The following is a 25,043-nucleotide window of genomic DNA, read 5'->3' on the forward strand; positions in this document are numbered from 1 at the left end:
CAGTATTGAGCATTTTTTATAAAGTATGTTTAGAATTCACAACCACAGCCAACCATGCTCACCCTTAAAACCGATTTCCATCTGTGCATGTGTGGCTGCCTTGTTTCTCATTTCTAAAATAGCTTAGAAATTAGGATTCTGAATAGCCGCATGGAAAAGGCACATGTTCATTTTGGAGCCATGATAAGAAAAGGGGTTTTCTATTCACTCAGGGTAGAGAGAGCGCTTGGTCCCCTCAGGAGCAATGAGGTAAAATCCGACCCTGAGGTGGTCATCATAGCTGCTCTTCTCTCTGCTGGAACAGAGCAGGCTTGGCAGGCTCCAGCTGTAGAGGGGCCTGCAGCTGTAGCTACATGTCTCTTTCGATAGCAGTTGCCGAAGAAAAGGTCTAAATAAAAATAATACGCCTACAAAAAAGCGCTTACATAAGGCTATTAAACTGTCATTTGCTTTAGTTTTATCATACATGCAAGCAGATAACCTTTGTCTTAAGTCTGATGAAATGTCATTTCTTATGAGCCTCCACTAAGCTGCTGCCTCTGCGCATTGAGTTTAATGCAATTGCAAGATGTTCAAGAGGGGCCTGGCTCCATTAGGAAAGCATAAAATAGTTATTGGCAATTTCAGGGCAGTTATACAGTATTTTAAATATCTGTTCATGAATAAATAACTGGAAGATTATGCTGCGAGTAGATTTCAACTCAAAATAATTGTGTTTAAACTGCAGTCAGTCCTCTCAGGGATGCCCGTGGAAAGAGTAAATCTCATGGGTCTGTATATCTTGGTTCTCTTTTATTAGAGGACTTGTTTTTAATTATCTTTATTAATATCACCACTTCCTATGACTATAGCGTCAATGATTCAATTACAATGATTCTGACCCGTTTTAATTTTAATGCTACAGCTAATGATTTAGGCAATATGATATTTTGATTAACCTTACATCTGTGCAATCATCTTCCCCAAAGGTTTTGCTTTCCCATTTCCTGCAGCTTCAATGCAGTATTGCTCGCAGATTTTTTTTTTTTTTTTTGTCAGTATAAGTCATTATCACATTTGTTTGTTGACTGGGTCAGTCTTCATTAGTCACTGTGAATTGTGGAGTTAGATAAAGGGCATCCCTCTCCACTGGATGAAAATGTCTGTGACCTGGGATGTCACTGCATGCTCAACAAACTGACCTTACCCCTATGAAAGTGCTGACAAAATATTTTGCAAACAGACCATGACATTATAAAACATACCAGATGACAACTGCACTGGTTTATATGTTGTGTGTAATGTTCAACAACAGCAATCAAAATTCAATTTAAAAGGGCTAAAATGCCAAAGGCACCTGGAAGAACATCTAATCACTGCACAATAAAATGTTAAAGTTTAAAAACACAGGCACTGAAAAAATGTACACTAACTACTGCCTAGTTACGCTTTAAAATAATTGAAGTGTGTCCTGAAACTACAAACGGAAGGCATATTGGAAAGTGAAATATCTACTGTATATCCATTATGCTTTTTGAATGTAGTGAGGTTGTCCTGTGTCACATAATACCAATGCAAGACAATAGTCTATATAGCACAATGGAAAGTCATGGGCAGTTAAAGTGTCTCCTCCAAAACTGCCTCAATATAACAAATGTCTCAGCTGCTGTAAAAGTCCAATGTTATGCCATGCCACAATGAAGACATTAAACTTCTGAAAGTTGGCAAACAGTTATGATCTTTCCAATAGTGACCAAAAAGTCACAGTTATCACAGAGTAAAGCAACTATGCCAGCTCTTCCAAGGGCAACATGAATCTGAAGCCACAGGACCGCAATGCATGGGACAGAAGCAGCGTGGTAAATGCAGAGCGGTCACTGCAGCTCCACCAGTCTGCTCACTAGTCAAGGTCTGCTGACCCCCAGCCACAGGAATAGGTGAGAGGTGGCTTGGGGCAGGTGCATGCCAAAGACCCAACAGTGCTGCGTTCTGCCACCTCTCCTGGGGAAAGCAGTAATATATATATGTGTAAGCTCTGAGCGTGATCTTACTTCTCTCTCTGGACACGCTTCTCCGCTGTCCTCATTTGTGCAGTCTATAACAATGAATTATTCTCTGCCACTGTTTAGTTATGCAGCCCTTTGTAGCCCCTAGATGGAAATCTTAGGAACAAAGGGAATGTGGTGGTCGAAGGTCAAATGTCAGTTATCGTGGGATGAAGTACTTGTAAAAGGGTCTTTTATTCTTGTGATAAAAACTTTTAATTAAGAATGTGTCAAAGATGAAACCATTCTTACCTTACGAAACACACACTATAAAGAACGCTGGATGAATACTGTGATTTTCTTCATATAATATGCAGCATTTTACAACAGGTTGTGTGTTGTATATAAGGTGTGTATACTTGGTAAATAGTGTTCTATGTGGATTATTGTTTGCGTAAAATATTACTTTATACAAGAAATGTAATCAAGGCAAGTTAGTTATGCGCATTATAAATATGGTGTTTCGTGTTATATTCCAAAAATTATTATATTCACAATCAAGGAACTCCTTTCACAAACTTAGTAACCTATTGTAAAGATCATTTTCAGTTTACCACTTTGTTATTTTCAAAACTAGATTGATTTTTCTTACACTTTGTTATTTTATACTATCATTCTAACATGTAATTTTTAAATCTAAATAGTGGGGGGAATTATTTTTAAAAAGGTATACATGTCCTTACTTGTATGCTTTCCTGCTGATTAACCAGTTATGAGGAAAAATAAGCAGGTACTAGAATTACAATATATGAATGACAGCTGTATGTGAAAGAAATACATTATTTTTTTTATAGATCTTACAAATCAGTAAGGTTGAACTCTATGTATATAGAATCTCAAACTCCATCTCTAGGAATATAATTGCTGTCTTAGGAATAGTGGGTAGAGATGTCAGAAAGACCCAATTTACTCTGGGAGTTTACAGAAATGACACAAGTGCTCCCACAAGCATAATTAAATTCCATATCTGAATACCAGGCCTATGTTTAATATAACTAAATAGATACACCAAATTTCCTCAGATTACATTAACCTTAACAGAGTCGTATGTCCTGATCCCTTTTTAACTGTATCAAAGGAAAACTTCACTGCGATATTCTGTGTACGATAAGATAAAGGAAAAAATTAAATGTTTGCAAACCAGTGCAATATGACCAATGTAAAGGTGTCTTAAAGGCAAAGATGATATGGCTTACAAAATGAATCATTTACTTAATAATAGTACTACTACAAATATGCTGCCACTGAATTGCATTTTTTTTTTTTGTAAGTTTCTCAAAAAAAGAAAAAGCATCCATCAGAGTCAAAGCATCTTGTTAACAGCAGCAATTCACTTAAATAATGGAGCACCCTGCTATTGTCAGCAAGGACAATCTCACAGGTGTTCAAGTTGAGACTAATTTGATTACTGAACACGCAAGGCTGTTAACATTAAAAACTGTGATCTGTGTGTTTTAAATGAAGGGTTTGTAGAATTTTTACACACGTTTCTGATCGTTCCTGTGTCTGGAAGTTTGATTTGCATCATCTTGCATTTTTCAGTCACTCTTAACAAGTCTCAGCATCAACAAATGGTTGTTCAGTAACAATACTGTGCTTTCTAAGGCACTGTCTGGCACTGTTAGGCAGAAAGGCAGTATGCGTGTGAATATTCACTATGCAAAGTTACTGGAAAGGTGTGACGTGATGCAATTTTTATACCACCATTACTGTAAATCAATTAAATAAAATGTAATTGTGTTATAAAAAATGCATCTAGGCACACGTTGTTTTTTTATAAGTTCAATTTTGAGTGAATCAGTTAATTTTATAGTGCATTACTACAGATTTGCACATTTGCAATAATGAAAAGGCTATGACTGATAATTCGTAGGATATATAGAAAGAGATCAGGTGTGAAATCAACTAATATAGTACAATACTTAGTCAAACAATCTTTTTAGACTCTACTGAACGTGGCTTTATGATCAGATAATATACATATAGAGGATGCTTATAGCTTTACCAAAAGATTATTTTAAAGTAGGAAAATAGGGATATTTCATCTCAGGGATGGGAAAGATTGTGGCAGAGTACTCGGAAAAACACTGCCCTTCCCATAGAAAGGGAGCCTGCTATATTTAGACCGGAAAACAAAGGCAGGCGAAACCATGGAACCAGGGTAAATATCTTTGTCACATGTAAAAAAAAAAAAATGATATGAAAAAACACTGCATTACTAGACAGAGGAAATGCATTTTACATTACGTTGTGGGCTGAGATGTCAGTAGATAAAACAATAAGGAACACTTTAATTCAGTAGACAAGTGAACTGAAATGAACAGAAATCCCAGAGAATGCAATAATGGAAGTCATGCTGGGAGAGAGAAAAGTGAGGGAACTTCTTTCAGGTGAAGTGAGGTGAGCAGTAACCACTGTTGGCCCTATAGAAGCTGTTTAAAATGGGTCCATGTCTGGGTCAACTGTTCAGCATGTGTGTGAGTACCAATGTACAGTTGCAAAGGCAGTGAAAAAGAAAGACAAAAAACAGCTTTAAATCCTACAGTATTATGTGTAATAGTCATTAGTAACAACACTGGAAGTTTACTTAACATCAAATACATTTCTTGATGGTGCTTTATTTATCCCGTGCCAAAAATAAACCACTCATCTCTGCTCTTAACTAATACCTGTATTAGTAAATATATCTGTATCTTAAGCAACATAACCAATCATTTCATCATCTAATTGTGTTTACCATCAGCTGAAGAAAGTACTTTATTTATTTATTTATTTTATGAGATAGAAGTTTTCTAACAAACTGCAGCAGCACTCTTTTGAGCCAATTATAGATCTAAATAATAGAATAATTAATAATGTGGTAGTATAACATATTGTAAAACTTTAGAGTTATTTTAAAGTTTTAAAGTTTTAAAATTCTGATTGTCTAAAATTGTTCTGCCTATATATATATATATATATATATATATATATATATATATATATATATATATATAGTGAATTTTAGTATTACTCCATTTTTTGGGGGCAGGCCTGGGGAGATGCCCCCTTCCTCCCTGCCCTCTCGGTGGGCCTGGTTACATTAGTGGTAGCATTAGTGTTCTGGAAATGGTTGTATTTCTGAAAGGAGAATCCACCACTTAACCAAATACATGATTATCAAGCTATATATATATATATATATATATATATATATATATATATATATATATATATATATAAATCCTGTTTCATCCACGCTCCCTTATCTTTTGTTTGTTTGGTCCTCCTCCCCCGTCTCCACCTTGCAGCATACCTTGTCTATGGGATCAATTTATTGGTGGTCTAGGTCTGAGACCATATAGATCTGCAACACATTTTAGAGAACCAACCCCCCACAATGTTCTATAAAGAAGCTCTAAATATAAGTTATTCTTTTACTTTAAATCAAAACAACTTGAATGCAATAATCTGTTTTAAACATTGAATAGTTTTACTGCAACTATTCAACCTGTTTCTCAAGCAAGGCACACTTTTAACTCCCCAGACAGTAACTGACACTTGACAGCTGGAATGATTCCTTATCTAAGACTGGGAAATGAACAATGCCCTCAATAACTGCATGTGTCTTTTATAGTCAATGGCAGTAACGATTTACCAGTTTGTTGTGCCACATCTGCTAGCACATTTAACCGCAAAAATGTCAGATAAAACAGTGGTGCTTTTATGTCCTTAACATTGTTTATTTTACCTCTGATAGCTTTCTGTCATATTACTTTGCTAAAGTGATGCTGTGATGCTCTTGTGAAATGTTATATTAAAGCAAATCAGCATATGACTGCTTTGTTTTCAATCCTGCACTGCTCAACACAATCAGACTGATGGTCTCTTCACACGGAGTGTATTTTTCCATACTGCAGATCATCTCTCATATCCACTTTAACAGCAATACAAAGCCAAGTAGTATGAGTATTAGAAGCTTCTTGCACATAACCATGCAGGCCTAAGTGGATTGGCATTTGACAGCAATTCCATTTTAGCCTCTTAAGGTATACGGTGTATGATCATGGTTTTTGTTTTGCAGTAATGAATTGGTGTTGCCCCCTGTCATTTGTATTGCTTTTCTGTTTATATTCTTTAGATACTGTATTTGCTCACTCAGCTATGGGCTGCATTCCAGAAGGTTTTCACATGTTATCCAACAAGTTTGCAGAAATATGATCTGCTCCACAGAAACATACTGTTCTTTCTATGATAACAAAATCTGCCACTGGATTTCTCTATAGTATTGTACATAGTGTCACATAAAATGTCATTGGAACATTGGATGTGGGTGTTCACAGACACAGTTCAGTAACAAAATATTGTTCTCCTGACTAAAAGCATCTCAAACATTCCATGTGGCAAATCAAATTGCATGAATATGAAAATAAGAATTATTACATTATTTATATATATCCTCCGACCTACCTTTTGTCAAGCTGTCATATCCTAAATTCACAGATTATGCTTTGGCTGTAATAATCTAAGACTTAGAGCCAAAAGAGGAGTTGAGACTTTTAGATATCAATGCTACATGTACCACACATGCCATATATTTGTACCTTTTGGTCTTCTGACAGAACTGGGATCATTATCAAGGCTTCATATTCCTGGGTTACTGGAATCCCAGCTGTGCCCTTTTCTAGTGAGAATTACTTTTTAGGCAGGGTTTCAAAGATTGTATAGATAGCACATACTATTAGGACCGGCGCTATTTGTGTTTTGGTTGACCCTGCAGTTGGCCTTTTACCTGTTTGCTTTAACAGTGGCATGGACAATAGTACATGAGACCATGCATTATTTTTCTAAGAGGCATTCGTTTAAGCAGTGTAAGAGAAGACAATTACCTTCCAAGTGGTTTAACTGAAAAACATGTCTCAAGAGCTATTATCTGACACGTTTGTTGGCAAAACACCCATCATATGAGGAAAGGCACCTGCAAAGCTCAGAGTGGCTGTTGGAGAATAGTTAGAGTTTGTCTCTGAGAGTCAAACTAATTATGTTTGAATTGTTGGTTGGTGTCATTGTTTGTACTGTGCTGTGACATCAATCATTTGTATCATAACTGTACTGAATCTTGTCTTCCCAGGGTAACATAATTTGGAATCCCAATTCAAAAGAGACATAGTCTACGTTTTATGTAATAGACTGTTATTACCCCTATATTTATTTGTGACTAAATTGTAACTGTGTAATTAATCACAGTACATTTAAAATAGTGTTACCAAATATGTTACTTCCATGCTATCACTGGTACTTTTAACTAATTACATTGCAAGTACCTAACATATGGAACGGTACAGGCAATGAAAATTAAAATAACGTTATTCAAACGCAATATCATTGTGTTGTGAATAATATATCAAAAATAACAGCCACATGGTGTAGTAGCATTGGAATTTGATTCTGGCTGAATGCGTTTTGGTCAAAGTTACACCTTAGATTTAGGCACATCAATGTCCAATACCCAAAATGTAAATGTCTGGCGTCAAAGATGGTTGTTGACCACCCATGCTCCTATACTGCATGGCATCTTCTTGTAGTTGACTGTGCTGTAGTACTCTCCTTATCAAATAAGCACTGCAAAGTAAATAGAAATTAAGCACTACATGACCTCTCAATTAAGTGGAGGTTTCTTATTGCTAGCAGGTGTTCTCTGAATATTATGTTTCAATGAAATGTTAATACTTCCTCATTTGTCACCTATTAATTAGCCGTATATTCTGTGGGGTGCCTGTATCACTACTCAGATGTTAATTATCTCATAATTATGTTGAACATTTCTTTGTACAATAGGGTGAAATCTTACTTAATTGCAGAATAACTATTTTTTTGTTTTGTTTTGCTTTTTTAATGTTTGTATTGGAACAATGCTAATATCTATTAGCTGACAAAATAATAAACAACACATTTTAATTACTGTGCAAACACTATAATCACAAATCCAGATTATATTACAACATGCACAATTGACACAACAGGATTGTAATTGTAACCCTAATCATGTTATTGCATTTTGGTTTACAAAATGCAGTAAGATTATATTTCCTATTTCCTTTTACAATGTATACCTAAATAAAAAATATATTAAACTATAAGCGGTCATTGTTGTCTTAACGAATCATTATTCAGTGAATGTGGGTCATAGTTACTGTATTGTAGCCCATATTGTACAGTTGTTTACATAATTCTCCCTCTCAATTCAGAAAAAATGAATACTTTATAGTTAACATAAAAAAATACGACAAAACCTAAGCTCCTTATGTAAACGGGGTTATAAGCAATTTGTGTAGTCACAACAGTCACATGCCAAAATATCTATGTATAGATTGATATGAGAAAAATACAAACTACTGTCAATGTTATGGAGTACAAGGAGAAAAAGCTAGTAAATTCCTGGAACAACTGGCTTATCAAAATGTGAATCCTTAAATTACCTTTAATAATGTCTGAGAATGAGGAGGAAAGACCCTTACGTGAAATGAGTTTAATTTAAATGTCAGTGGAACTCATAACAAAACTACCACTAAATCAAACCATTCTTAGTCACTACTATCATACAATCCAATTTTAATATAGAATTGTAATATTAACAGGATCATTTATCTCTGTGATGATGTTATACGTAAGTAAGCTAATTCTACATTTCCATCTAATTTAACAGAACCTGTTCACATGAAAAGTAGAGTAATAATTGACTCAGCATTGCACATGGCAATTTTTTTAGCAACATAGGAAAACTAATATAAAAACTGAATGCATTATTTATTAGCTTATTATTACAATAAATGTTGATAATGTAGTGGATGTGCTAGATAGAGTCTTGTTTGACGACAATTAAAAGTCTCAGTTAGTTAGTAAATGGGGTGTGACACTTTGGGAAATACCAAGCACAGCCATCTCAATTTTCCTCCCGCAATTCTGGCCAAATTTCCGCCACTTACTAAATCAGGCCCTAAGTATTATGTAAATAAAAGCATATTGCAACTGTTTCTGTGATTGCTACTAGGCATATAATCTGGACCTGTTTGTTGCCAAAATTAAGCATATTTACCATCTACCACCAAACTATATTTCACCACAAGCATCATTATTTATATTGTTTGCTTTGCCAAATGCTATGCAACTGAGCCAAACAAAATGATGCAGCTTCTGATAAACACAGTAAAAAATGAAGTGCTGTCACTTTGAAATAAAAAATGCTTCCAGCTTTAATGAAGCCTAGATTGTTATTGAGTTTCACCATACCTTTAACACTGCAGTGGTATTTATCTGACAATAACTTTTATATTATTATAAATTGTCACAACCTTTGAGTGTAACCCCACAAGCCCATTCCTATTTGTTTTATATATGACATTTCTAGGGAAGTTAGAAAAATGGTGCCAGAATATGTTACACAGTTCTGTCCAAATCAAATTCTAATTACCTCATTACCAAAAAAAATGAACTGAGCTGAAACCCGAAACAGCAGCCTTTTTGCAAATGTAGAGCAGTACTATAGACCTCTTTTGACCTGTAACAGACCAAAAAATGTAAACCAATTTAAAAACCCAACAGTTAAAGCACCACTACTATTTTTGAAGTTGATGCTGAGTAGCATTCATTACAGTTATTATTTACTCATAGCACTGTTATGATGGTGTAGGAAACATTAAAAAAAATATTTTATAAAAAAAGAAGACACAGAAGAATCTTAGGAACATGTCTTTAAAGCCTGCTTGTTTGTAGTATTAAAGGGTATGTTTAATGTTAACACATCTTTGATAAAGGTGTTGTGCACTCTTTAGTAATGTCCACTAAAATAAAATGTTACTGTTACAACTTTGAGTTGTGCTTCAAATATTAAAATGTTTTTGTTTAAATAACTTCCCAGCATTCCTAGTGTATATTCAACTTTATTTGACTTTTTGTAAGTCCAAAAGCTTATATGTAGTACATGGCAGATGACTAAAAAAATATGTCTTTTTACATAAAGAAATATCTTTTAAAGGTCTTAACTACCAAATCTTATAAACCATTAAGTAATGCTTACTGTTTCTGACTGAAAAGCATAAATTGCTGGAAGCTGAATTGTAAGCAGTAGTCTGTTCAGAATACCAATCCGATGGGACCTGACTTCTTGTTCCTCCCAATATAGCATCTAAAAAAAAATTATTCACATTCCCCAACAAAAACTGTTTTATTCTTGATTAAAAAAAAAAAAACTAATCCTTTTACAATTTAGTCAGTGCTGTCAAACAAAATATACAAAAAGTAAATATTATCATACACAAACCTGTGTACACACAAATACTGTTTTGTAGGAAAACGAAACGTATTTTGTTTATATATAATGAAAGCATTCTATTATATAATTTAATGCAAATAATACTTAAAAGGAACAAATACTTTGCCTGTATTATAAAATAATTACAAATCTGTGAGTAAAATGCAATAACTAGTATATCCATCCCTGCCTTTAAAGACAACATTATAAACAAACACTGTACATATTTTAGAGGTATACCTTGTGCTAAGGGAAATCAGTAGGTACCCAAGGCTATGATATAAACTTGAAATTACAGCCTCTCAAGTGTACACCTGTGTTGTCTTATCAGTTAAATACGTCATACAAAGCTTTAGGGGATTTCAACCTGTTCATCCTAGTTTTTGATAGTAGTAGTGGTAATTAAAATGAGCCAAATGGCTTGGCTACTAGCTGAGCTATTGTCCCACTTGTAGTTTTTCGAACACTTGACCTCTAATAAGGTGTAAGAGTTATATGTTTTACTATAAGCTTTCCCTTGTTCTCTTATCCCTCCGGAGACAACTGCTGGACTTACAGTGCCGTAAACATGCCTGTACCTGCAGTAGCATGCTATTGAAAGGGTCTTATATTGTTAAATAAATAATAACGTTGCACATGCAGATATATCTGGAGCTGGTGTGGGAAAGACATTTGAACTTGTGTAATTATTCCTGCTGCTTGATCACTGAATTTATGCAACGCTTTGGATATTAAAGTTTATAGTTCCCATTATCTGTGCGGTTTTAGAACTGACAACTGTTCTGAGCTCAGCCTGAAGGAGGCTGAAAATGAGATGTGCTGTGTTTCTGAACTGAACCATGATACAGAAATTGCAATAAATTCCATTAACACTTTACATTGGGGCTCTAATTACTGTGTATTTACATAGTAGTTACTTTGTAAATACATGTGTACTTGCACATAATTACAATGTTATTATGCACAGTTACAATGTACTTAACGTGTAAATCTTTTTGCATAATATATGTAAGTGCACAAGTGTATCAGAAAAGGGTTAGGCTTAGGATTAGGGTTATATCATGCAAAAAGTTGTCACACTTGTACTTTGCTTGAACAAAAGTTATTGTATTTCTTGCTCTTATTGTATTACTTGTATTGTAACACTTGAAATGTATTTGCTTACGATTGTAAGTCGCCCTGGATAAGGGCGTCTGCTAAGAAATAAATAATAATAATAATAACATGTACATTGTAAGTGCATTGTAATTATGTGTAAGTACACATGTATTTACTAAGTAACTACTATGTAAATACACAGCAATTAGAGACACTTAATGTAAAGTGTTACCTACATTTCACCCAGGGCTGCAGTATAACTACATGGTAGCAGTATAACTGCATGGTGCTGTTGCCATGTAATAAATGAATAGCTATCTGTAATTCGCTTAAATGACAATGAGCATTGTATAAACAACATGCTTAATCGCAAAGTGAAAAATGCTGGCGTACATAATTACACTGTATTTATACATGTAATATGTAACAACAATAACAGTGTAATTGCAATCTATTTAGAGACACTTTAAGAGAAAATTAGGAGTAGTTCAGTGCTATATATATATATATGTAGCAGAGAGGAGCATTGTACACTTTTGTTAACTATATTACTCTCCACAACATTCATTGCAGAAACATGCAAGTATAGTTAAGAATTTACTATATATACTGTATATTAACCGAACACAAAGCTGTGCTATAAATGGTACTGTAATAGGATTCTTCAGCTTTTCCAGGGACTGCTCCAACTATCACGGAGATATTTAAGCGCATTAATCCATGACAAATTGTTTCATCTGATCCATGACAAATTGTCTGAATGCCAGATAGAGATCGAAATGTGTGAGAATCGTGTACAGCACAAAAATGATCTGCACTTTATTGTACAGTTTAAAAAGGTTGCTCAAAGGGCAAATGGACAAGGACACTTTTGGTTTGTTTTAAAATGTACAGCTTTCTCAGCAATTAAAAGAAAGTGCTCAGATCTAGGTGGCTGGGTATTCGATATCCTTATATAAAAGACATATGCACTGAATAGCCAGCTTAACATCATGCTGATATGTTTACCATTTCTTTCTCATAGGAAGCATATTTATAGTTTCTGGAACAATTGTTATGTCTGTAAATTTGAATCAGTGTTGTCTTGAATTACTGTCCAGCTCACAGTGTGTTCTCCATTAAATGTGTTTACAACAAACATGAGAGAAGATATGAATAGGATGTGCAGCAAAAATAGGTGGATTCAAATGAATATCGGTGGGTTCTGTTTAAAACTCATTCTTGATCTACTGCAACAACATATTCAACAAAATAATATGTCTTCCTATTTACCGGTATCCAAATACCCCAAATTCATGTGTCTTTTTGTTTGTCATTCATAGTACTTTTTGGCATTATCTTGTTTTTTTTCTGTTATCTGGATGTTTCATACAATATCTATGATTCAGGGATATGGTATCCATAAGAAAAAAAAAACGATTATTTTAATGGTTACCATTTCTTCTGCAGATTGGGTCTTTGTCGACCGGGGTACTATAGAAATATACCCAGGGTACACTTTGCTATATTGAAGTGTACCCTGGTTTAGACGAAGCTATCGTTTGGTACCTCGGCATGTTACAAATGTACCCTGGTATCAAGTATCATTTCGTGTTATGAGTTGTTTATGACATCCTTTTGTTATGACGTTTGTCAGACTTGCATACGGTAGTGAAGCGGGGGGTGAATACATCACGTAGACCCAAGGTACTGTCTGGTGTCTTGTCTAGGGTGATGTATTCTGCCTTAATCTCCTTACCCTTTCTCACCATATCGGCTGCAGCATATGTCTGAATGCTCATGAGATAATCAAACAATTCACCCTGAGGCACACTAGTTTGATCGCTGACGGCCATGTTGGGAGCTGTAGTACGCATGACATGTCTTAGTCTAAATCAGGATACACTTCGATATATAGAAATGTACCCACGGAACATTTCAACAGAACCCTGGTAGACAAAGACCTAATCTGCATTACTTTTTTCTCCCCTTTTCAACAGCAATGACCAGCTCAGCTCTCTGTTTTTGGCAGATGTCGATACTGTGAATAAAAATAGCATAAACTGGAATGTCTGTTATAAATCAGCCTTGACGCTGAGCCGTGACGAACTAGCTGCATCTTTTTTGCTGCTGATTGACTCACTGTGTGAATGAACTATAACAAAAATCAAGTTATTTTTGTCTTGTCCATAATTGCATACAATCTATAGGTGCATGTTAATTACATTTGCCAAATATACTATTTCAGTTATTGTTTTAAGAAAACTAAACATGCTTATACCTGTATTGTAGATTTATCAAATCACATCTACAAGCTGTAAATCTCCATCTCATTCTTTATTGCATTGCTAATTTGCATGTGTGAATAAATTGTGCAGCATATAAAAGATAACAAATGCCTCTAAAACAGCACTGTTAACGTAATAAACAGCTTTTTTTTATCCAATTAGCTAAACCTTGATTTGTTGCCATTAATTCAATTAAACACAATTCAATATAATTTGCTTCGAACAACCAGTTCCAATTATAATTATTTCCAACAATTAAAATGTGTTTTAAATTGGTCTTGTATAGCAAGTCATGCAAAGCACTTTATAGCACTTTAAAAAATAATGCAATGTTCTTTTTAGAAGATAAACACAAATATGGTCTAGTATTATACTGCAGTCCAATATAATTCACTGAGCATGTATACTTAAGGACCATACAGCTAGTAGCAAGACAGACCAATTAAGCAATTACTATAGGTCAAGTAGGGTTGCATTCTGCAGTTGAAGGTTGTTACAGCTATTGTCATCTAGAACTATACATTTGAAAAAGACTTCTAGTCTAAACATTTGTCATTGAATTTATTAAGTTTCTTTGAGCTATTATTTACAGTAACGCATGATTTTAACTTTCCTTTCTGAAGGTCCTGGTTTGTAAGAATAATAAAACGCTAGGTGCTGCTAAGTTAGTAATTCAGGCAGGCTGTGATGTGCTGTAAATTGGAGCTTTTGTGTTTAACCAAAGTGTCCTGTAACTGCAGAGAGAACATTTGGAACCCCAATGAAAGTTAATTGTAGAGAGATTATACTTCTCATGTATTACTAAATGCAGTGTTTTGGTCACATGTGTTAAAATTAATATTGAAATGTGATTGGGAAAACATAGTTGACTGTATTGTCCAAAGCCACAACAGTTATTTGCCTAGGTGATCTCTCATATCTGTATCTAACACAATCACATTGTTAACACTGTTTCAGTGGTGCCACTTTCACAAATGACCTACCACCCAGAAACCCCACTATTAATATAAAAGAGCTCATTTCCAGAGGCGAACGAAGCAGACAGAGCTCTTCTTTAAGAGCATTAGTAGCTTGCCTAATATTAATATATGTTCATGATGTTGAACCCCAATATTTACTCTAAAAGACTTTAGAATAAAAAAAGCAATGTGGTTGTCAGCGGGAGGAAACAGTAAACTATGTGTGGTATTGCATTTCAATTTGTACTCCATTTCAGATAACTCCATTTACAGTATGGAATGCATGTCTCACAAAATAATACAGATAAATATTACATTTCTCAATTAAGAGTCATAATAAAGTGAGGCACTCCTAACCAACCCACATACAAATCAAGTGTAACATCATGATTTAGGTTCCCAGTTTGTGTATAGAGAGGACAGTTTGTGTTGCCCTTAATTAGTCGCTGAATCTAAACGGTGTGTTTCCTTCTTCCAAAAACGTATATGTTAACACCACACATTTTTTTAGAATGGCTGTAGATTCTGTTAAACCAGCAGAAGGGGTGTACAGTGCCTTTTCCAGGAATGGTTATTGTGAATGCTGCAGTACCAGCCAGCTGTGTAAAGATAGATGGCAGATTTGTGTTATTGGCCGTACCGAAGAGTGAATTCACTCCCATTAGTGATTGAGATCCAGAAGTCAAAGACAGCACCTAGGTTAGTGCCACAGCAGTGTATCTAGATCTATATGAATGAAGCATCGGAGCATTGGTAAAACTTCTTTTTTTTTAATTCTATAGACCAGCTTTTAATATACTTGGTTACTGAAATGAGTAATATTCCTTTTAAAGCTGCGATTCATTAACCTTGAAAGCTATCTAGTTCTTGGTGTACCGTGTAGCATATCAGTACCATTGATAATGTGCAGTTGCCTGGAAGGATCTCATTTTAAAAAATGTTGAATGATGATTTCTTTAAAACATAGGGTGAGGAGTGTTAACTTTCTCTGAAACATAATGGAAGTATTAAGTCTGTATCTGGAAAAAAAAATAAAAACTACCAAAGAGCAATGAACTGATATCAACATTCCCCATGGTAGCAGAAAGCACAGCTACTGCTGCCAGTGTGTGTTTTGTGCATCTTACCCAAAACTGTTATCTGTAATTTAATTAAGATTCAGAATCATGTCATCATGCAGGAAGCGTTTGAAAATGTAATACTGTTCTCAACCCAGATACTGATAGCAATCAAATAGTACTACAGTAATTGATGTTATAGACCACTGAAGAGCTTTCAGCCAATGCGAGCATGAGTTTTGTGTGTTGTATGCCATGACACATTACAAACTGTCTATGTTAACTTCTGCCAATATTCCCTCCTACACAGATGTTTGTCATCCTATATATTGTACATCCTATATCCTGTAATAGTAATTTGCCCTATGTGGTTCAAAACAATGAGAACAATGCAGTGTATAACTGATATTACTCAGCCAAACAATAATAGCATGCACGTGCCAAAGTAATCGGAATACTTTGGAATAGAAATTCAAACACAGCCCTTGAACACATCTGCTGACTACCCATGCTCCTTTGCTTTCAGTTTTTATTGGGAGAACACTGCAGCCATATACAATGATGTTGGGAATTACAGTTCTTAAAAATGTGATTGCACTATACTGCCATAAATATGCAATTAGCAAAGCAACATCAATTATTCATAGTGGAATTTTTTGCCTGTTCATTTTCTGCAATTTAGATTGTAATAGAAAATGAAATAAAACAATGTTTGCTATTTCAAGAACATAATGGTATAATTCAAATGTATTGTGTGCAGCATATTAAAGTACTATAGTACACAGTGGGCATTGCATTTTGCCTATAATTTTAATAATCATTCAGTAAATTGTATGGTCCGAGCAGCATGGCATTTTTTTTATGCAAATTGTTTTGCATTCCGGTTTTACAACTTAAAATATCTCTGCTTTTGTAATGTTTATTATATTAAATTATAGGTTTGCTTTCTGGATAATGGCAGGACCTAATAAACTGAAGACTCTGCAGAAGAATTATTCCCTGTGCCCAAATCCTGAGTCAATGGTTTCTATCAGAGGATCAATGGACTACATTTGAATTATACCATTATGTTCTTGAAATAGCAAACATTGTTTTATTTCATTTTTTACAGAAACATAACAAAGTATGTAACTGGATTTATAGTCTGAGATAGATGTCTGTGTGTGTGTGTGTGTATTTCTATACTTAGACAAAAAGTCTACTCTATAATAAGTGAAAGGTACAATAATCGTCATATTTATAGAAAAAGGTAATTAATTTCATTATTATGTTGTAAACAGCAGCCAAGCATTTTAATTCAGTTATTTAAAAACTTGTAGGTTATTGGTCAGATCCCATGCCATGACAGTAGATACCAACCCCACATCTCAACACCCTTTTCTCTAAAGGACCCTTGTTGCCTCACAGGTGCGGAGCGATTTGAATGAGAGTTGCGTCATGTCAAATTCCACTCATCTGTCAATGTAGTGGATTATTTCTTGAGAGACCAGAATGTGCTGCCTGGGATGGTAACGCCATCAATCTTACTAGCGGAGGGTGCAGGGAGCCAGGCTGATGGAGGCTCGTGGGAGAAAGCAGTGCTGTTCCAGAGCAGGTGATGAGGCAGGTGTAAAACCTTTACTCAATCTGTATCACAGCCCTGAGTAAAAGATGTGTCATTTTTTTTTTTTTTTTTACATTTTCCTCATATTTAGTATGCGCAGAGCATTTGAGCTGCTCTTGTTTCATAAGGCAGGCTATTTTTCAAACTTAGTCAAATGTTGCAAAGCTCCAGGTCTGATTTGTAACTTTCATTTTTAATCCTCAATATACTGTGTCTTTTTTTATTTTATTTTTTGGTGGGTTTCTGATTGAACCTGCAACAGCAATTTGCATTTTGGGTCACAGAAAAAAAGCCCATATGACTTTTTAAACCAAGTCAGGATCTGGCTCTATGACACAATTTTAAATAAAGGGTTTTAAAATAAACAAAATAGATTTTGATTCAATTTGAATTTAATTTAAATGTATACAAGACAGGCTAAAATAATTGAATCTATTCAGTCTTGAACAAAGAAGACTACGTGGTGATCTGATTCAAGCATTCAAAATTCTAAAAGGTATTGAGAATGTCGACCCAGGGGACTTTTTCGACCTGAAAAAAAGAAATAAGGACCAGGGGTCACAAATGGAGATTAGATAAAGGGGCATTCAGAACAGAAAATAGGAGGCACTTTTTTACACAGAGAATTGTGAGGGTCTGGAACCAACTCCCCAGTAATGTTGTTGAAGCTGACACCCTGGGATCCTTCAAGAAGCTGCTTGATGAGATTCTGGGATCAATAAGCTACTAACAAGCAAACAAGCAAGATGGGCCTAATGGCCTCCTCTTGTTTGTAAACTTTCTTATGTTCTTATGTTCTAAAACTGGTCAGGAAGGTTCAGATTAAAGCATGACAATATGTTGCTCTTGTGCTAATAATCTTGATCAGTGTGTGGTTATGATGTTTGAATTCTCTTTAAGTAATCTTTATATCTTTTATAGCCCTTTGTAAATTCAATTTCCATGACCACTCATAACTGAAGACATCAATGCAAGTACATATTACATTAAATTATCTTTTCTTGCAAGTAGTTTAAAGTATCAAAGCTTGTCAGAGCAACAGACTGTCAGAAACCTCAAACAATTTGTGTCAAAAGAAGTAGGACTTATTAACTCCTTGAACCGAGGGCTGTGAAAAATGTTGGCCTGTAATTAGCTGCCTTTCATTGTAGAGTGCTTTAATAATAATAATAATAATAATAATAATAATAATAATAATAATAATAATACATATTTTTGAACAACCGTGACCACAGATAAACAATAGTTTCTACAGGGTGGGACCAGCGTAGAGCTTAAGCTAACAACTAATGTTTCACTTTCATCCAATTTACCATCAGGTCAAAGTCTGATTTTGTTTTACTGACTTATTATGTAATTTAAACAACTCCCACATTCATACGTTCATGTAAGGCTTTGGCACCAAATACTACCAACCCTAAAAATCCTTCAAGCACATTTTGCAGAAATACCTTCATTTTTTACAGCGTGGCACCAAATTGAGTGTGCGATTTCTTCACTGTACCAAAACCTAAACATAACCTTAACAATATATATTTTTAATGGTAAATGGGTGTATTTGGGATGAAAATGTTTTATGAAAATGTTGTAACAGTATTTCCGCTCACCCAAGTTTCCCCAGATTTGGACTTTCAATCCAACCTTATTTTTAACCCTACGTTGCATACTTCAATACCAAAACAGTTACTCCAAAGAAATACTTCCCAGGTTATTATTATGTATCGTATGTAAATAAATAAATAATGTTTCAAAAGAAAACATACAATAAGAGAATTTGCATGAAATGTATTCAAACTCATCTTAATATTAGCTCTTTGTTCTAGAATAAAACATTTAAGCCCCAGTCACACCTGGAATGATAACGATAATGACAACAATAACCATAAATCGTTTATGGAGCCGTCACACCAGAACGAAAAAGGGCGCCCATATATTGTACAGCAAATGCCAATCAACTTTTTAGTACACGCCCACTTTTATTTCCAGCAAGATGAGGGACAGTGATGAGGAACATTAAGAAATACTCCTGTTGTATTAGATCAACAGAATGCGTAGGAGACTGAGAAGACGAGTGTGGGTACACAGAATACTACAGAATAGGGAGGAGATACGGGAATTCCACATGCTCAAAGAAGGTAATCTTTAAAGTTAATACAGCACCTAACCCTACTGTTTGCACATGATAGTGACAAGTAGTGTTCTGTGGTCTATAACCTATTGTTCAGACTGAAGGAAGAACTCCCAGTGGGTATAACGACTGATACTATAGTGCATTGTCAGAACATACATATAAATGCAGATCATGAGCATTAAGAGGTTTACAGTACACACTGAATTGTAAAGTTGATGGAAATACACATAATCCCAGATCCCTTGTTGTTCATGCCCCTGAACCCATACATTGAATTTTGGTCAAAACTGGACAGGAGGCTATGGCAATATGAAAGGTTATTACTGTTGTGATCAAAATGTCTAAAATTACTTTGGATCCAAATCGGTGAGGGGCCAACAGGGGCTTTAACAAGAGCGAATCTGGCATGTAACTTTCAATTAAAATGCCATTGGATATAAAAAGAAGGAACATTACCTAGGATCTCGAGAGCGCTCCTACCTGGCCTTGGTAGGTGGTGCTGCTGTATGGTGTCATAAAGAGTTGCTTGACAGAACAGCATGGCACTGGCACTTATCCACATATACAGGAACCAGGACATCGCAGAGACCATTGCAGTTCTCTAAAAATACAGATATACCACTTTACACCTGTTTTTTTTTCCACAAATCATCTCCAAACATGTATCATAGACTTTTTGTTTCATAATTGACCTTTCTGATTGCATTAAGGTATAATCCAATTATTCATGTAATATATATATATATATATATATATATATATATATATATATATATATATATATATATATATATATATATATATATATATATGTATATATGTGTATATATATATATATATATATATATATATATATATATATATATATATATATATATATATATATATATATATATATAAAACAATGGTGTGGAAAACCAATGGTGCTATAACATTGCAGTTTGTTAGTGGCTGTGCATATCACCAACACAATTCTGGATAATTAGCAGGCTTTGCTAAACAGCTGTGATTAATTGGACATGCTGTGTAAATAAATTACCCCTTACCCCAGAAGAGGGTGGTCCATTGCACTAGAGAAAAAGACCAGCCCTGTGCTCTTTCCCCAAACAGTTTTGCAGGCAATGCTCCTGACAAAACAATTACTTCTATAGTAACTGCAGGCTACAGATATAGAAGAACCGATGAAGAGAAACTTGATATGAATCATGTACAGTACTCTGTTGTAGTTCTCATGTATGTGAGTAATAACTTAAAGAAAAAAAACAACAACTTTACATAGTTCATGAGAAGCCATTGCATTGCCTGGTGCCCAGTCCTTTACAATGTAACATTTCAACATTATACTCAGTTCTGGCTTGCTTATACTTCAGCACTGCCACTGCTTTTATTTTGTATTTTGTTTAATTGCTGGTTTAATGTGCACCCTTTAGAAAATGGATGAGTGTTTGGAGGACTGCTATGATCATAAAACTTTAATCACAAACGGTACTTCAAAACAGTAATTGTTTGCCAGAAAGAAAGTGCTCACAATCCCCTTTTCAAATCAATATTTCCACTGCTTCTTTGTTCTACATTTCCCAGCAAGCTTTGACTAAAAACATGGTTTGAATATGTCACCTGCAACAAACATCAACTCTTTTGACAAAATCAAAGGCCTAATTCCCTTTCTGTGTCACAAACAATGCATTGATTATAAGTGCATCTCTGGGCCCCTCTCAGCTGACATTGAAACTAGTGTTATAAATGACCATCCACACTCTAAAATTAAGCATATAATTAACAGCTCATTGCAATCCCCTCTCAGGCTCTACATCCTTCCAGAAATCCTTCAGGGCTACGGGTTTATGGAAATGCATATGATTCTCCAAGGAGGTGTTTCACCACATAGCATTGCTCATTGGCAAATCGCTTTCTTCATGAAAAACTTCCCTTCCCATCCCAAAGCAAATGAAACCTTAGACTGTCACTACGTTAAGCCTGTCGCCGATACCCTTTTGAATATTTTCTTCTTTTTTCTTTTTTTTACAATAAAATGGAGTAGAAAATTGCTAACCAAGAACCTACCACTGAATTTGTTATACATCAGATCATATTCACACATTTAAATTAGGCAGCCACATGTGTGCTAACTCATACATTTTAATAAGGACAAGAATACTGCTAAATAATTTCTAAAGTTATGACTGCATGTGTCGTTGAAATGATTCGGTTCTTCATGTAATGACGCAGCTCAGTTCTAGATATGCACGAACACTTTATATTCCAAATTAATATTTTATTGTGCAACTCATGACTGGTTTTCAATTTGTAAATACGCTTATTGTTCCTTCCAGCTCATGCATTGTATTGATTTATTTATTTTTGCTCATTACACTAAATGCATTTCTCTTAGTTCTTTATTGTATCTTATATAACGTTAACTACTTTCATTTTGTTTGCCCTCTGGTTTCTTTTGAAAAATAATTCTGCCAATAATCTTATAGTTCTCGGAAACTATTCTTGGAATATATTCTTGGTACGTGTTTGGATATTGCAAGATTAGATATTGCAATTAGGATTTTTAGAAATAAAAATAAAATATTCCAGATCTCAGGAAGTAAACTATACAATTAAAATGAGCCTGGGTATAATTTTCTAAAGCCCAAAATATACATCTGTGGCTGCCTATTGGAATCAAGCAAGACCATAAAGCAACAGAAACCATTTAAGTTTAAATGACATCCCATTTCACACTTCCATAAAGAGTATCTGCAACACTATATGTCTTTCCAGGTTTTACAAGAAAAGACAGAAACCCTGTGTATTATAAACCTGTAAAATGTTCACCTACAGTATTTACCTGGTACTGTATCTCAATCATTTAACAGTTTTTGTAAGCTTTGTCTTTATGGGCATTTCTGTTAGAGGTAATTAAAAATAAACAAACATAACATTCACCCTATCAATACATTCCTACCAGTTTGACAGTTCAAAGCCTAAAGCTTGCCCCTCTATGTTAAACCTGGCTATCAACAGTGCATTTCCAAGTATTAGCTAAAGAGATTGAAACCTCAAATGAGCTTAGAAGACTACTGTTCTTACCTGAGTAATCCAGCCAGGAGCAAAGAACCCTATTAGTGTTCATCCAAAAGATCTAACACATTTTCTCAAATCCATCCATTCCTCCAGCAGGGATTCCAATAAATTCCTAAAAATAATCTGCGAGATCAAGGATTAGAAAACTCTTTTGTCCCTCTGCTCTGCTCAGCTCCAATCCTGTTTGCTGAGTGAATGAAAATATCAGTGTTGCGATGCACTGTCACAAAGTAGCCAGGATTTAAGGGGTGGAAACCTTGTCATTTCAACCTTAAATCATTGTATAGCATCACCTGCTACTGAAGAGGACCCTTCAAGTGATATTGAGTTCATTTGCAGCTTCACATTTACTTAAAGAGAAGGATCAATCCCTATTTAATGACAGATCAGCCTCCCCTCAGTTTCTTTCCTCCCATTGAGAGCTGTTTTAAGCACACGCTCTATCTCCTTTAGAATGTACTAAGTAGTGTGTGTATTTCAATACACCCTTACTGGGAGAGGTATCACATGTCTTAAAGCTAGACTGCCCACTATTACAAAGCAATTACATTGCATAATAAGCACAGTTATTAACCCTTTGACAAAACCAGTGGGAATGCAGCACAATATAATCACATTTAATTTCTATTTTCTTATATGCACTTTGAATGAGCCTGTATTATACAGGGTAATTGCAGTATATTTGTATTTACCATGTGTGGGAGTAACAACACTCAAATAATACATGCACAAAATAAGGATCTTTTGTGATTTTTATGTTAAAATATCTTTTCTTTGTATCCCAGTTTCTGTATCTGTGTCAGTGCTTCAGGATCAACTTCAGCAAGAAGAAATACTTGTTATTTTCTTTGTGATGAATGGCAGCTACTTGTACAAAATAAATCATAACAGTATTCCTTGTTCTTGATATAGGTTTATGGCAAAAGAGACAGAAAATAGGTTAATCTTATTTCAAAAAGCACAGCTTGAAATCTTTATAGGTCATCATCCTTCATTTACATGTACTGAAGTGTATCACAATATTATTCATTTTTATAACTGTATAATATATTCATGTGTACAAATGTATGACTTTCTCATACTATATACAATGATTTTAAAGATGTTTGGCATATGAGTTTGGAAGTTATGTAATGTGCAAAACATAGTACCTTATGGATTTGCATTTGGTAAATGAAAGAAAAGGAAACAGAACTTAATATTTTTTGTTATTTATTGTAAAGAAATCAGTCATTTTTATATGTACTATACCAGGTTATTGTGCTTTTAAGGTTAGTTACCCATTCTCTGGTGGTTCATTTTTTGACAACTGGCTTCTATGAAATACTGCTTCTACACATTTTTTTTTCAATGTTGCAAAAAGAGAGGAGCCATGAATGCTCCCCCTTATAGCTGTGCAAGAACACTCCAAATCCTGCAAAGACTACAAATTGTACATAACTGGGTGGTGGTTTTGTGAAGTGGACAACTAAACTCATTTCACTATAACATTAGGTGGCATATACTGTACTTACAAACTGAGATTCATATTATCAAAAACTATGTTTATGAAGCCCTTACAAAATGTACATTTTAACAGACGCAATGCTCTTCTTTAATCACAAAATCTTAATGTTTACATTGTAATATAGTCCTGTACCATTTAATCAAACTCGTGTTTGTTAAAACCTCTGATGTTCAAGTTCAATTTTAGCATTTTTAACTCGCAAGTTCAAAAGGCAATGTAGGAATGGCATTCGCCAACTTTGCATGTTGGAACAAAATTATACGTGTGTGTGTGGCAGGACAGAGTCCTGAATGTAAATAAAGTGTAGGGGTTATGTGTTTTGGTGGTGGTTGGCAGGAATGGGGTTAATTCCTATCCCTGCCAATACATGTGAAAATGTGGGTATTGTGGCTGTTTTGCACAGCCACAAGTCTGTACGGAAGATTGCTATATATATAGTGACAAACCAGGTTACGATTTTAGGCTGCCGCAGAACACTGACCCTGGCCGCATAAAACTGCAGGTGAAGCAAGACTTCAAGAGGGACATTGTGTGTGTGTGTGTGTGTGTGTGTGCATATATATAATATATATATATATATATATATATATATATATATATATATATATATATATATATATATAATATATATATAATTTTTGTATATCTTTATAATTTGTTAAAGTGTAAAACTAAATGTTAAATTATTTAAAATAACTGTATATGAAGCACCAACTGATTTTTGAAAAAACCCTACTGAATAGCATAATCTATCAATAGAAAAAGGTGTAGTTGATATGCCTAAATCAACATTGTGCTTGTAAAGAAACAATCTCCTGGCAGCTAAAGACCTTGATGAAGACAACTTTTTTGTTTTAAATGGTTACGATAAAAAATAATTACCCTGGGGGTCACTCAAATGTACAGTAGCAATGATTTGCTGTATGCAGCAAAAAATATAATTAATGTTACCTCAACCTCAACCTCAAATGTATAAAAACATCTGTGTGAGTAATTATAAAGGAGTGCTTTCCTGCCAGTTACATTTTACA

The 25,043-nt window shown here is 34.6% G+C and overlaps 1 protein-coding gene across 7 annotated transcripts in view; it reads right to left on the minus strand.

The window, feature by feature from the left end:
- Positions 1-22,954, minus strand: part of LOC117413854 (chemokine-like protein TAFA-1) — a 116,796-nt gene extending 93,842 nt beyond the window's left edge. For 5 of the 7 annotated variants that reach the window (XR_004660940.2, XR_009308834.1, XM_034023227.3 and 2 more), the window contains exons 1-2: positions 22,512-22,954; positions 19,887-20,031 (exon numbers count right to left, since the gene is read on the minus strand). Coding sequence is in view for 5 of the 7 variants with exons in the window: in XM_034023227.3 (XP_033879118.1) it covers positions 19,887-20,022 (136 nt within the window). In the remaining 2 variants the exon portion in view is untranslated. The remainder of the gene's footprint in view (positions 1-19,886; positions 20,032-22,511) is intronic. The other 2 variants (XM_034023228.3, XM_058999647.1) reach the window with 1 other exon arrangement.
- Positions 22,955-25,043: the final 2,089 nt, after the last annotated feature.

The sequence above is a fragment of the Acipenser ruthenus genome, chromosome 25 (genome assembly GCF_902713425.1).
Source record: "Acipenser ruthenus chromosome 25, fAciRut3.2 maternal haplotype, whole genome shotgun sequence".
In the NCBI taxonomy this organism is placed as follows: domain Eukaryota; kingdom Metazoa; phylum Chordata; class Actinopteri; order Acipenseriformes; family Acipenseridae; genus Acipenser; species Acipenser ruthenus.